Below are 12,394 nucleotides of genomic sequence, written 5' to 3' on the forward strand. Positions count from 1 at the left end.
AAACTGCCGTTAGTGCGGGAGCGTGAAAAACCAGAGACCGAAGCGGCAGGGGTCCATCGGGCTAGGCCTGAGGCGCTCTTTCCCCCCTCTCTCTCCAGGCTAATCCCAAAATAAATCCAGCAGCGGAGCGGCATCGGAGGCCCGCAGCGGGAGCTCATCAGGGCTCACTCGGGCCGGGCCTGAGGCACTAGGCCGTGCACGGGGGCTCGGGCTGGAGCGGGAGCTCAGCTGAGGTGAGTCGGGCCGGGCTTGAGGCGCTAGGCTGCGCACAGGGGCTTGGGTCGGAGTGGGAGCTCAGGTGAGGTCAGTCGGGCCGGGGCTGAGGTGCTAGGCCGCGCACGGGGGCTCGGGCCGGAGCGGGAGCTCAGCTGAGGTGAGTCAGGCTGGGCCTGAGGCCCTAGGGAGGGAGAGACAGGGGGAGGGAGAGAGGGAGGGAGAGGAGAGGGGGGGAGGGAGAGGAGAGGGGGAGGGAGAGGAGGGGGGAGGGAGGGAGAGGAGGGGGGAGGGAGGGGAGAGAGAGCGGGGAGGGAAGGGAGGGAGAGAGAGAGAGGGAGGGAGAGAGAGCGGGGAGGGAGGGAGAGCGAGGGGGAGGGAGAGAAGGAGCGCGGGGAGGGAGTCTCCGTCTACTCACACAACACACACACAGCCCGAGTGATGAGAACCTCCGGCTTCACCTACATCTCCTCTGGATCCTTTTTTAAAAATTTTAAACCCACAATCTCGCCTTCTTCGGCCGCCGCGATTCAAACTTCCCGCCGACCTCACAAAATGGCGGCCGCCCTTCTTCACCCGCCGGGCTCTGAGTCCAGCCCCTTCCCGGCATGTCTTCCTCTCTTCTCTATCTCCTTCCCTCACTCGCTCCTTCCCTGTCTCTCTCTCTCTCTCTCCTTCCCTCTCTCCTTCCCTCTCTCTCTCCTTCCCTCTCTCTCTCTCTCTCCTTCCCTCTCTCTCTCTCGTTCCCTCTCTCTCTCTGTCTCTCTCTCCTTCCCCTTCCCTCTCTCTCTCCTTCCCTCTCTCTCTCTCTCCTTCCCTCTCTCTCTCTCCTTCCCTTTCTCTTTCTCTCTCCTTCCCTCTCTCTCTCCTTCCCTCTCTCTCTGTCTCTCTCTCCTTCCCTCTCTGTCTCTCTCCTTCCCTCTCTCTCTCTCCTTCCCTCTCTCTCGCTCTCCTACCCTCGCTCTCTCCTTCCCTCTCTCTCTCCTTCCCCCTCTCTCTCTCTCTCTCCTTCCCCCTCTCTCTCTCTCTCTCCCCTTCCCCCTCTCTCTCTCTCTCCCCTCTCTCTCTCTCCTTCCCCCTCTCTCTCCTTCCCCCTCTCTCTTTCCCGCTCTCTCTCTCTCTCCTTCCCACACAGACAGACAAACTCATTTATATATATGAAAATAATTTGTTCTCCATTAACAAAAAACGAAGTTAAAGAACCACCTCCTGGGTGCTTAGGAAGAGTTCTTCAATCCCAACAGTCTCATAAACAGTTTTATAAACATGGCACAGGGTTCTTGAGTTCCCTCGGCACCGCCGGGCACTCCAGCTAATATATATTTATCCAAGTCAGGGGAGTGAGTTGCAGGTGAAAGTATCTAGTGAGCATAAGCACAAGTGAGGAGAAAGTGGAATTGCAGAACATGCAACCTCTGGCTCAAGGGGTCCTTCAGCTGCCTTGCCTGGGAATTTGGACCTTTTTTTAAATTTGTTTTTTATGGGATGTGGGCGTCGCTGGCAAGGCCAGCATTTATTGCCCATCCCTAATTGCCCTTGAGAAGGTGGTGGTGAGCCGCCGCCTTGAATCGCTGCAGTCCATGTGGTGAAGGTGCTCCCACAGTGCTGTTAGGGAGGGAGTTCCAGGATTTTGACCCAGTAGAGTAGTTGTCTTCATCTAGCTATACTAAATCCATCCATGGGGACATAAACACCTTTGAGGAGAGTGATGAGGCACAAGGAGGGTAAAATAAATACACATCCAAGAATTAAAACAATTTTTTTCTTCCTCGTCCTTAGGGAGCGAACCCCAATTGTATTACCCCCTATTGTTGCTCTGACTAAGATTTGGTTAAAGCAACAAGGACTCAGGATCAGACTTAGAACCTTCCCTGTCTCTGTGGCTCAGTACACCTAATGGGACATTTATTCATTGAGCCATTGGGGAGCCCAATCAGCAAATCTTTATGCTGGAAATTATTTAATAAATGAAAGTTTGCAATTTTCTCATATCTGCATTTCAGTTATAAAAAGTTGTATTTCAAATAAATACTTTACTTTAAAAGCCTGTGGTATTTTATTAAATTAATAGCAGATTCCCTATGGCATTGCTCCCAGGTAGTCCGGGTGTATAGCAATGCTATCATGTTCAGCTTGCTTGTCCTTTTGGGACCACTGATGGCCGTTGATCAAATACTCCCCATGGAGAAGTGGTCCAAGTAAGCAAATCCACGTGATTGTAGCTGCTTGTAAATTCATGAGGGTGATTGTAACTGCTTGTAAATTTCTTGCTTCAAGTCAGAAGAACCCATCACAAAATGGCTGTCTCTCTCTCTTATTTAAGGTTGTTTTATAATATGTAACAAAATGTGACACTTTGAAGTGGGTGGAGTGTGACGGGTGTGTGCTAAACTCAAGACATTCATATATTTAATGGATAGATGACAGCCCAGCTCCGGGATAAGCCATTCCTTTCAATTTGTGTGAAGTCAAGAGTTTGAATGGATGTAGAAGAATTGGTGTATTGAAGACAATCAAAAATTCCAAATTCAACATCATCAATAGAAAAATTCTAAACCCAACCATTTGTTAGAACTTTATCGATATTTCTCAGGTGGATCTCAGTTGAAAGTTCTGAAACCGTTTGAACATGTATTATTAATTTTGCTATCTTAAATGATCTTAAATTATTATCTTTATAATTTGTAAAAGACAAATTCTGATGTTTATTGGAAAAGCTATCTATTCAGATTAAGTTCAGTCCAAAATTCTGTCTTGAGTGAGTAAAAATATTTGTTTCCTACCTAATTATTTCTCTCTTTACCAATTTGTCTCTGCCTTTGAAAAATATTCTCATTCTGTATTCATGATTTGTTGATCTCTACTGGTAGCTAGTAAATACTTTGGATTGTTTGTTGTGTGATAATATACTGTAGCCTGACTGCATACACGTTTTTACATCCATCTCATCCTTCTATCCATGATATCACAGTTGACTCTGTCCTATTCTCACCCCAATATCCACACATGCACTTTCTGGCAAGAGTCATGGAAAATCATTAGGAGCTGAAACCCTGGCTCCTTTTACCCTTTGGGAGCTCTGAGGCCAATCCTTATCACAGCACAGACCAGGGATCGTATTTCGATCCTTCAAATATGAAAAGCTCAGTTCCACAGTGGGCACAACAAAAAACAACTTGCATTTGTATAGTGCTTTTAAGGTAATAAAAAAAGTTCCAAGGCAATTCACAGATACAAGTAAGGAAGACAGATGCTGAGACAGAAACATTGCTAAAACTTACATTTTTCCAAAATAAAGCAAACCTTCTAACAGAAACTCACTTAACAGGCGAAAACTAAAAGTTAATATTTCTACACTATAAACAGACCTCAAGACATTTTAATTATCACTTTCCTTACAATTCCTTTGAAAACCTCTTTTAAAAAAATATAAGTTACAACAGCACCAAGTTACAATGCCAAAAACTGCTGTAATGCAGTTCTGATCTATTAATGTGTTTTGGAGCTCAACTACGCTACTGTGGGTAGGTGTTGAGCAAAGGCCAGTTTCTCCCTACGTAGAAATTAGATGGAGTCCTGCACACTTTTTAGTGACCAGCTCCAGAACAGCATCGGCTAAGGGTAGGTCAACTATCCTACATTTATTGGGACTCTATTTAGAGTATGTTAGAATGCACTATGAGGGCCCTGTGGTAAACAGTATCACTTGGCCTGTGACCCCTGCCTCTATAACCGGAGATGTCCACAACTCCCACAGCTCCCCTTTGAAGGACTGCAGTGAATCCGTTCTTACCACATGCTTTGGTAATCTATTCCAGAGTCAATAACTCTCTGTGAAAATTAATACTTCATGGCATCTAACATGATTGCATGTTTTGTATCTTATACTGATGGCTCCTAGTTTTACCATCCCCATCTAACTCAAATGACCTCAAATGGAATCTTTCATTTTAATAACCAAAATGGTATCACATCGAAGTCTACGCTTCTCCCATGAACAAAGCCCTAGGGGTTGAAATCCGTCATGGGCGATAGCGCTGAAGGGGCCATATCGCATTGGCCGCCTGTTATGCGCCACGCTTGAAATTCAGTCCCACTGACGTTAATAGAATTGAACAGGAGGCCCATGCGATACAGCCCGTTTTGCGCTACCGCCTCAGGTGAACTTCTACCCCCTAGTTCCTTGACCCTATCCTGCTAGCTAAGACTAGTTTTCATTCTTGTTGCTGTGATCCAGACCTTCTCCAGGGCCTTGCTAGCTCCTGCTACATATGGGGGGTTGGGAGGACAAAACTGGACAGTATTCTAGATCAGGCCATGCTAAGGCTTTATATAAGGTAAGTACTGTATAATGTTTCTAGTTTTATATTGAACTGTCCTAGCTTTAGTGTTTTGTCAACTATGCCCTCAGTTCCTCTTCTACTCTGCAGCATTAAGTGGGTACCCCTATATGGCATGCACGTGCCTGGAATTACCCAAACCCAAAGGTATAATGTAAAGAATGAATATCTCAACTGTCTACAAAATGTATGTTTCAAATATCACTTCAAATTTTTCCATTTATTTCAGGTATGTTTTCAGTCAGTGACGTTTCAACTTTGGAAGACAAGCAACCTGCCTTCCGCATCTTCAAACCTTGGTGGGACACTTTCATGGATTATCTGAGTATTATTATGTTGTTGTTAGCTATCTTTGGCTGCAGCATACATCTTTACTTGGATGAGACTTTCTGTTTGCCATATCTCAATAAAGCTGGTGAAACCAAAGGAACAGCACATAATGAGATAAGATCAACCCTGCAAAATACTCCAATAATATCTGATGTCAGTGCCAATCCACAAGTACAAATGAATCCAGATCCATCTCCTCGTATCAGCCAAGGGAGGGTTACAAAGTTATACAATTGGCAGTACTATTATGTCAATCAAATATGTTATAGTCAAATTCCCTGGTTTACCAGGTTCTTCTCTTACCTCATTTTATTCCATACAGTTGTCCTGATTATCTGCAGTAACTTCTGTTTCACATATCCTAAAACAAGCTCCAAAATGCAACAATTTCTTGACATCCTTCAGAACTGTTTTCAGTCACCATGGACATCCAAAGCCCTATCTACAGCAGTCTGTGTAGATGCCAGTGAACTGGAAGAAGCCCTAGCACCACGCAGGTCCTCTGTAAGTGACGACGATGGGATCAGTATTAAAGCTGATGCATCAAACGTTAAAGTTCCTGCACGTATTCACACAAGCACACCAGGATCTGGCTCATCCCTGGACAAGAAGGACGCAGAGCAAGCCAAAGCTTTGTTTGAGAAAGTAAGGAAATTCAGACTCCATGTTGAAGAGAAAGATACAATCTATAAATTATATGTTGGGCAAACATTGTTCAAAACTATACATTGCTTAATTATTATTGGTTACTTTCCAGCTTATAGTTATGTTGTCAACTTTTATAATTTATGTGAACCTAATGCGATATCATTGGTTTTTTATAAGAGTTTCAATTGTACTTATACCACTGCTCGTTTCATTGGGAAAATGGCCCTGCTGTATCTGGGTTTAGTGGTTATCTATTGGCTACTCTGTATCCACACAATATTTTGGGTTTTCAGAAAACCTCTGAAGCAATACTCCTTTGAGAAACGAGGAGAAAACCAGTTCAGTGATATCCCTGACGTAACAAATGACTTTGCCTTCTTGTTGCATTTGATCGATCAGTATGACACTCTGTATTGCAAACGTCTCGCAGTCTTCCTCTCAGAGGTGAGTGAGAAAAAGCTAAAATTGTTAAGTTTGAATAACGATTGGACTATGGACAAGGTGAAGGAACATCTAACAAAAACTAAGAAGGACCAGTTTGAGTTGTACCTTTTCATGCTGCAAGGAATTCCTGAGTCTGTCTATGATGTTACTGAGCTACAAGTCTTAAGGCTAGAGCTTTGTAGTAATGTTAAAATATCCAATAAAATAACCCAACTTGACCATTTGGAAGAAATCTGGCTCTCACATTGTGTAACTGAAGTTACACCATCAGCTTTGATGTGGCTGCGAAACCAACTGAAAAAAGTGGGAGTTAAATACGTGAGTCGGGATGAAATCCCTGAATGGATCTACAAACTGATCCAGTTGAAAGAGCTGTACCTCACTGGAAAGCTAGCTATTGAAAAAAAAGCTGTGGAACTGGAATCCTTGAAGGGACTTCGCTCTCTGAAAGTCCTTTACCTAAAATCGAGTCTCTCTAAAATACCCTCTACCATCATCGACGTTGCATTCCACCTGCTCAAGCTTTGCATTCACAATGATAAGACTAAGCTCTTAAGCGTAAGTATCTTAAAGAAAATGGTAAATCTGACCCAAATTGAACTGCACAACTGTGAGCTGGATAAAATCCCAAATGCCATTTATACCTTATCCAAACTTCAAGTCTTGGACCTTAAAGGTAACAATCTGACCAGAATTGAAGAAATTGCCAACTTGCAATATCTGGAAAAGTTATCCTGTTTGAAGTTCTGGTTCAACATGATCAAATCCATCCCTCCAACTATTAATTTAATCAAAAAGCTTGAGTATCTTTACTTATCAAACAACCAGATCGAGATGTTACCAAAAGTCCTTTTCAACATTGAGAAACTGCATTACTTCGATGCACATAACAACAACATTTCCATAATTCCAACTGATATCGGGAACCTCAAAAACCTCTATTTTTTGGATTTGGGTTACAATAAAATAGAAAGTCTACCAGATCAGCTTTTCAAGTGTAACAAGCTCATGACTCTGAAGCTAAGCAATAACTTAATCTCATCCCTCAGCGGGAAGATCTCAAAGCTCAGCCAACTATCTCAGTTGGAACTCCAAGGAAACAACTTGGAAAAACTCCCAGTGGAAATAGGACAATGCACTATGCTGAAACTCAGTGGACTTACAATAGAACAATATGTTTTTGAGTCACTTCCTTTAGAAATAAGAGAAAAGATGGGTGGCAGTTAGAATGAGAACCATCAGACATCAATAGTTTAGTTCCAAAGAAGTTGCTACCTCATGAAAAAAGATGTTTGATGTAAGAAAAAAAAGGCAATTGATTTCAACTACCTAACATACTACATCTATGGCTATCAGATTTTGAATAAAACAATGACATAAACCTTTCATACTGCCTAGTATTATTACATTTTAAGGACTAAGCCCCACTCCAGAATTTTATTGAAAAATTTGTTCTTGGGAAGGGATATGATCAACTCCGAGAAGGCCAAATTTATTGCCAATCCCTAGTTGTCCTCAGAAGGTGGTGGTGGGCCAGCGCCTTCAACTACTGTAGTCCTTGGTGTCATCCAGAGAATTTCAGATTATTGCCCCAGCAATGATGAAAGAACAATTGTATATGTTAAAATCAGGATGGTGTGTGACTCGGAGGGGAACTTGGGTGTCGATGGTGTTCCTACAACATTGCTGCTCTTGTCTTTCTAGCTAATCAAGGTCATAGAGCTGGGAGGTGCTGTTGAAGCCAGTTTAATGAGTTACTGCAGTGCATCTTATAGATCATACATACTGTACCCATGGTCCCCTGATGATGGAGGGGTTGGATTCTGAGATGCCGATCAAATGACCTGCAGTTCTAGATGATTTTGAGCTCTTTCAGTGTTACGGAGGCTGAACACAAGGCGAGTGGTGTGTATTCTATTACACTCCTAACTTGAGCGTGTAGATGGTGGAGAGGCTTTGAGGGGTCAGGAGATGAGCTACTTTTTACACAGTATTTCCTGCTCTTGTAGCCATGGGATTAATATGGCACCTATAGTTAAGTCTCTGGCCAATGGTGACCCCTAAGATATGGGGGACTCGGCGATGTTGGTGTCATTGATGCTCAGGGGGAGATGGTTGGGCTTTCTATTATTTGCAATTTATACTGGCCCTTGTGGCGCAAATATTACCTACCACTTGTCAGCCCAAGCCTGGCTGCTATCCAGCTCCTGCTGTAGGCTGGCATAGGCTATTTCATTATTGGAGGAGTTGTGAATGGAGCTGAAAACTGTGGAATTGTCAGCAAACATCCGCTCCTGACCTTGTGACAGAATGAAGATAATTGATGAAGCAGCCAGCTCCAATACTGTCCCCACCCTTTGTCTTCATGTATGCAGGGTTGTACAGGGCCTTGGTGAGACCACACCTTGAGTATTGTGTGCAGTTTTGGTCGCCTTATCTGAGGAAGGATGTTCTTGCCATGGAGAGAGTGCAGCGAAGATTCACCAGGCTGATACCTGGGATGGCAGGAATGACGTATGAGGAGAGATTGGGTCGATTAGGCTTATATTCGCTAGAGTTTAGAAGAATGAGAGGGGATCTCATTGAAACTTATAAAATTCTAACAGGGCTAGACAGACTAGATGCAGGAAGGATGTTCCCGATGGTCGGGGAGTCCAGAACCAGGGGTCACAGTCTAAGGATAAGGGGTAAACCATTTAGGACTGAGATGAGTCTTCACCCAGAGAGTGGTGAACCTGTGGAATTCGCTACCACACAAGGCAGTTGAGGCCAATTCATTAAATATATTCAAGAAGGAGTTAGATATATTTCTTAAGGCTAAAGGGATATGGGGAGAAAGTAGGGACAGGGTACTGAATTTGGATGATCAGCCATGATCTCAATAAATGGCGGAACAGGCTCGAGGGGCTGAATGGCCTACTCCTGCTCCTATCTTCTATGTTTCTATGCACTTTCCAACATGTCACTAGATAACCAATCGGATGTGGGAAGTCTGGTTGACTTTCCCCTCTAGCACAGTGGCACTGTGGTTAACCATACAACGTACTGCCAGCCTGAGGTCAGCATAAACCAACAATCAAGTCACACAGTTTGCTGATCTGCTCTAATTTCCTACTGATAGCCTGACATCAAACTAGTTTAAGATCTGGCCCTAAATGAATATTTAAAGAAGGGGAGAAGTGTTGCCAGTGTTTTCACGTTTCAGTTTTCGTTGATCCACACACAGATTGATTGCACATAGGTCAACACTGAAAGTGCCTAACTTTATTTACAAGGAAAACTAATCATCACAGAGAAGGTAAAACCAATGGATCACAGGGTGGATTCATACTGTAACAAGTGAACCGAGAGTGATTCCATATTTGGAGAAGCTCCGCTAAAACCCAATCTTACTTTCTGAGTTTAAATCACTGTGGAGACTGTTGACATTACTGTGTCGTGGGATGTGTATAATGACTTCACAACTGCACACATGACGATTACATGTATAGGAACTAAAAAGATTTCCCATTTTATTCCCAGAAGGAATAACAAATTGTTAAGAGTTCTGCTTAAGTTTCTATTTTTACCTGCCTTGCTTGTTGCTTTACTCTTCAGTTTCGAATCTGAATTGCAGGTCTACAGAAAGGATAGGGAAACTGTTAGAGGGGGCTTTGTGATTAAGGATGAAATTACTTCAATGATAAAAGAGGATATAATGAGAGATAAGCAGGTAGTGGAGACTTAATGGGTAGAATTAAGAAATATAAAAGAATTTAAGACTGTAGTGGGAGTTGTGTATAGGCTCCCTGGTAACAGCTGTGACATGGCAGAATGTATAAATGCAGAGATTAGACAAGCATATAGTAAAGGCAGAGCGGCTTTCATGGGGGATTTTAACTTTCATACAGATTGGGATATGCAGACTAGCTTGTGTCTGAAAGGTAGCAAATTTCTTGAGTGTGTTCAGGATAGTTTTCTGCAACAATATGTCCTAGAACCAACAAGGGGGCAGGCTATATTAGATTTAATAATGAGTAATGAGCCAGATTTAGTTAACAGCCTAAAGGTATATGAACATTTATCTAATAGCGATCATAATATGATCGAATTCAACATTGTGTTTGAAAGCAAAACACACAAAACAGCTACTAAGATTCTAGATTTAGGTAAGGCTGATTTTCACTGAGATGAGACAGAGACTGTCCACAGTAAACTGGGAAAATCTGTTATTGAATAAATTGACAGAAGATCAGTGGGAGCTGTTCAAAAAATAATTTAAGGTGACACAGAACCAGTTTATACCCCTAAGGGGCAGGAGCTCTACTTTCCAAAGCAATACAGCCATGGACGACAAAAGAGGTAAAGGATAACATAAAACTAAAAGAAAAAACATACAAAAATGCAAAAACTAGAACAGATCCTGGCGGCTGGGAGAGATACAAAGAACAGCAAATGGAGACAAAACAGACAGGAAGAGCTACAAAACGGGAGTATGAAAAGAAACTTACAAGGGATATCAAACTCAACACAATTTTTTTTACAATTTATATTAGGAAAAAGAGGGTGGCCAGGAGCAATGTGGACCCCTTGATAACGGTGATATTGTAAATGAAAATAAGGAAATGGCGGACATGTTGAATAATTACTTTACGTCAGTATTTACAGGAGAGGAAAAGGATAGCATGCCGGACATCCCATGGAAACTAATATTGAATCAGGGACGGGGACTCGCCAAAATTAACATAAGCAAAATAGCCGTAATGAAGAAAATAATGGCACTAAAGAATGACAAATCCCCAGAGCCAGATGGTTTCCATCCCAGGGTTTAAAGGAAGTAGGTGAGAACATTGCAGATGCCCTAACTATAATCTTCCAAAGTTCTCTCGATTCAGGAACTGTTCCTTTAGATTGGAAAATTGCGCATGTCACAATGCTAATTAAGAATGGTGAGAGGGAAACCAGGGAATTATAGACAAGTTAGCCTAACATCTGTTGCTAGGAAATTACTAGGGTCTATAATTAAGGATAGAGTGACTGAACACCTTGAACATTTTCAGCTGATCAAAGGCCCAGCATGGATTTGTGAAAGGTAGGTCATGCCTGACGAACCTGATTGAATTTTTTTGAAGAGGTGACTAAAATAGTGGCCAGGGGAATGTCTATGGATGTTATTTATTTGGACCTCCAGAAGGCATTTGATAAAGTCTCTCATAAAGAGACTGTTAGCTAAAGCTGAAGCTCATGGAATTGAAGGCAAATTATTGGCCTGGTCAGGAAATTGGCTGAATGGCAGGAGACAGAGAGTAGGAATAATGGGAGGCACTCTAATTGACAGAATGTGACTAGCAGTGTCCTGTAAGGAGCTGTGTTGGGGCCTCAACTAATCACGTATTTACTAACGACTTAGATGATGGGAGAGAGAGCCACATATCCAAGTTTGCCGATGACACAAAGATAGGCGACATTGTAAGCAGTGTAGAGGGAAGCATAATATTATAAAGAGATATTAATAGATTAAGTAAATGGGCAAAACTGTGGCAAATGGATTTCAATATAGGCAAGTGTGAGGTCATCCAATGTGGACCTAAAAAGGATAGATCAGAGTACTTTCTAAATGGTGAAAAGCTAGAAACAGTGAAGGTCCAAAGAGACTTAAGGATCCAGGTACATAATCATTGAAATGTCATGGACAGGTATAGAAAATAATCAAAAAGGCTAATGGAATGCCTTTATATCTAGAGGACTAGAATACAAGGGGGTAGAAGTTATGCTACAGCTATACAAAACCCTGGTTAGACCACACCTGGAGTACTGTGAGCAGTTCTGGGCACCACACCTTAGGAAGGATATATTGGCCTTGGAGGGAGTGCAGCGTAGGTTTACTAGAATGATACCCGGACTTCAAGGGTTAAATTGCGAGGAGAGATTTCACAAATGAGGGTTGTATTCCCTGGAATTTAGAAGGTTAAGGGATGATTTGATCAAAGTTTTTAAGATATTAAGGGGAACTGATAGGGTAGATAGAGATAAACTATTTCCCCTGATTGGAGAGCCTAGGACTAGGGGGGCATAGTCTAAAAGTTAGAGCCAGCTCCTTCAGGAGTGAAGTTAGGAAACACTTCTACACACAAAGGGTGGTAGAAGTTTGTAACTCTCCTCCACAAACGGCAGTTGATGCTCGGTTAATTGTAAATCTGAGATTGATAGATTTTTGTTAACCAAAGGTATTAAGGGATATGGGGCAAAGGCGGGTATATGGAGTTAGGTCACAGATCAGCCATGATTTCATTGAATTGTGGAACAGACTCGAGGGCTAAATGGCCTACTCCTGTTCCTATGTTCCTAGAAGACCGTATTTAAATTGTAGTCTGGGATCTACGGATAGCCCCAGCTCCTGGGGTTTTCGCTTTGACAGTTCCCAGTGTGGTGTGCACTGA

General features: G+C 42.6%; 1 protein-coding gene across 1 annotated transcript; it reads left to right on the forward strand.

Moving 5' to 3' along the window:
* The first annotated feature begins 4,450 nt into the window (after nucleotides 1–4,450).
* LOC147101690 (volume-regulated anion channel subunit LRRC8D-like) lies at nucleotides 4,451–7,361 on the forward strand. The gene has a single exon (XM_085965499.1). It carries the CDS (start codon nucleotides 4,743–4,745, stop codon nucleotides 7,200–7,202), a length of 2,460 nt encoding a protein of 819 aa, XP_085821625.1. The 5' UTR covers nucleotides 4,451–4,742; the 3' UTR covers nucleotides 7,203–7,361.
* The last annotated feature ends 5,033 nt before the right edge of the window (nucleotides 7,362–12,394 follow it).

This window comes from Somniosus microcephalus, chromosome 23 (assembly GCF_052327205.1).
Source record: "Somniosus microcephalus isolate GS21.2 chromosome 23, FLI_Smic_1.0, whole genome shotgun sequence".
In the NCBI taxonomy this organism is placed as follows: Eukaryota; Metazoa; Chordata; class Chondrichthyes; order Squaliformes; family Somniosidae; genus Somniosus; species Somniosus microcephalus.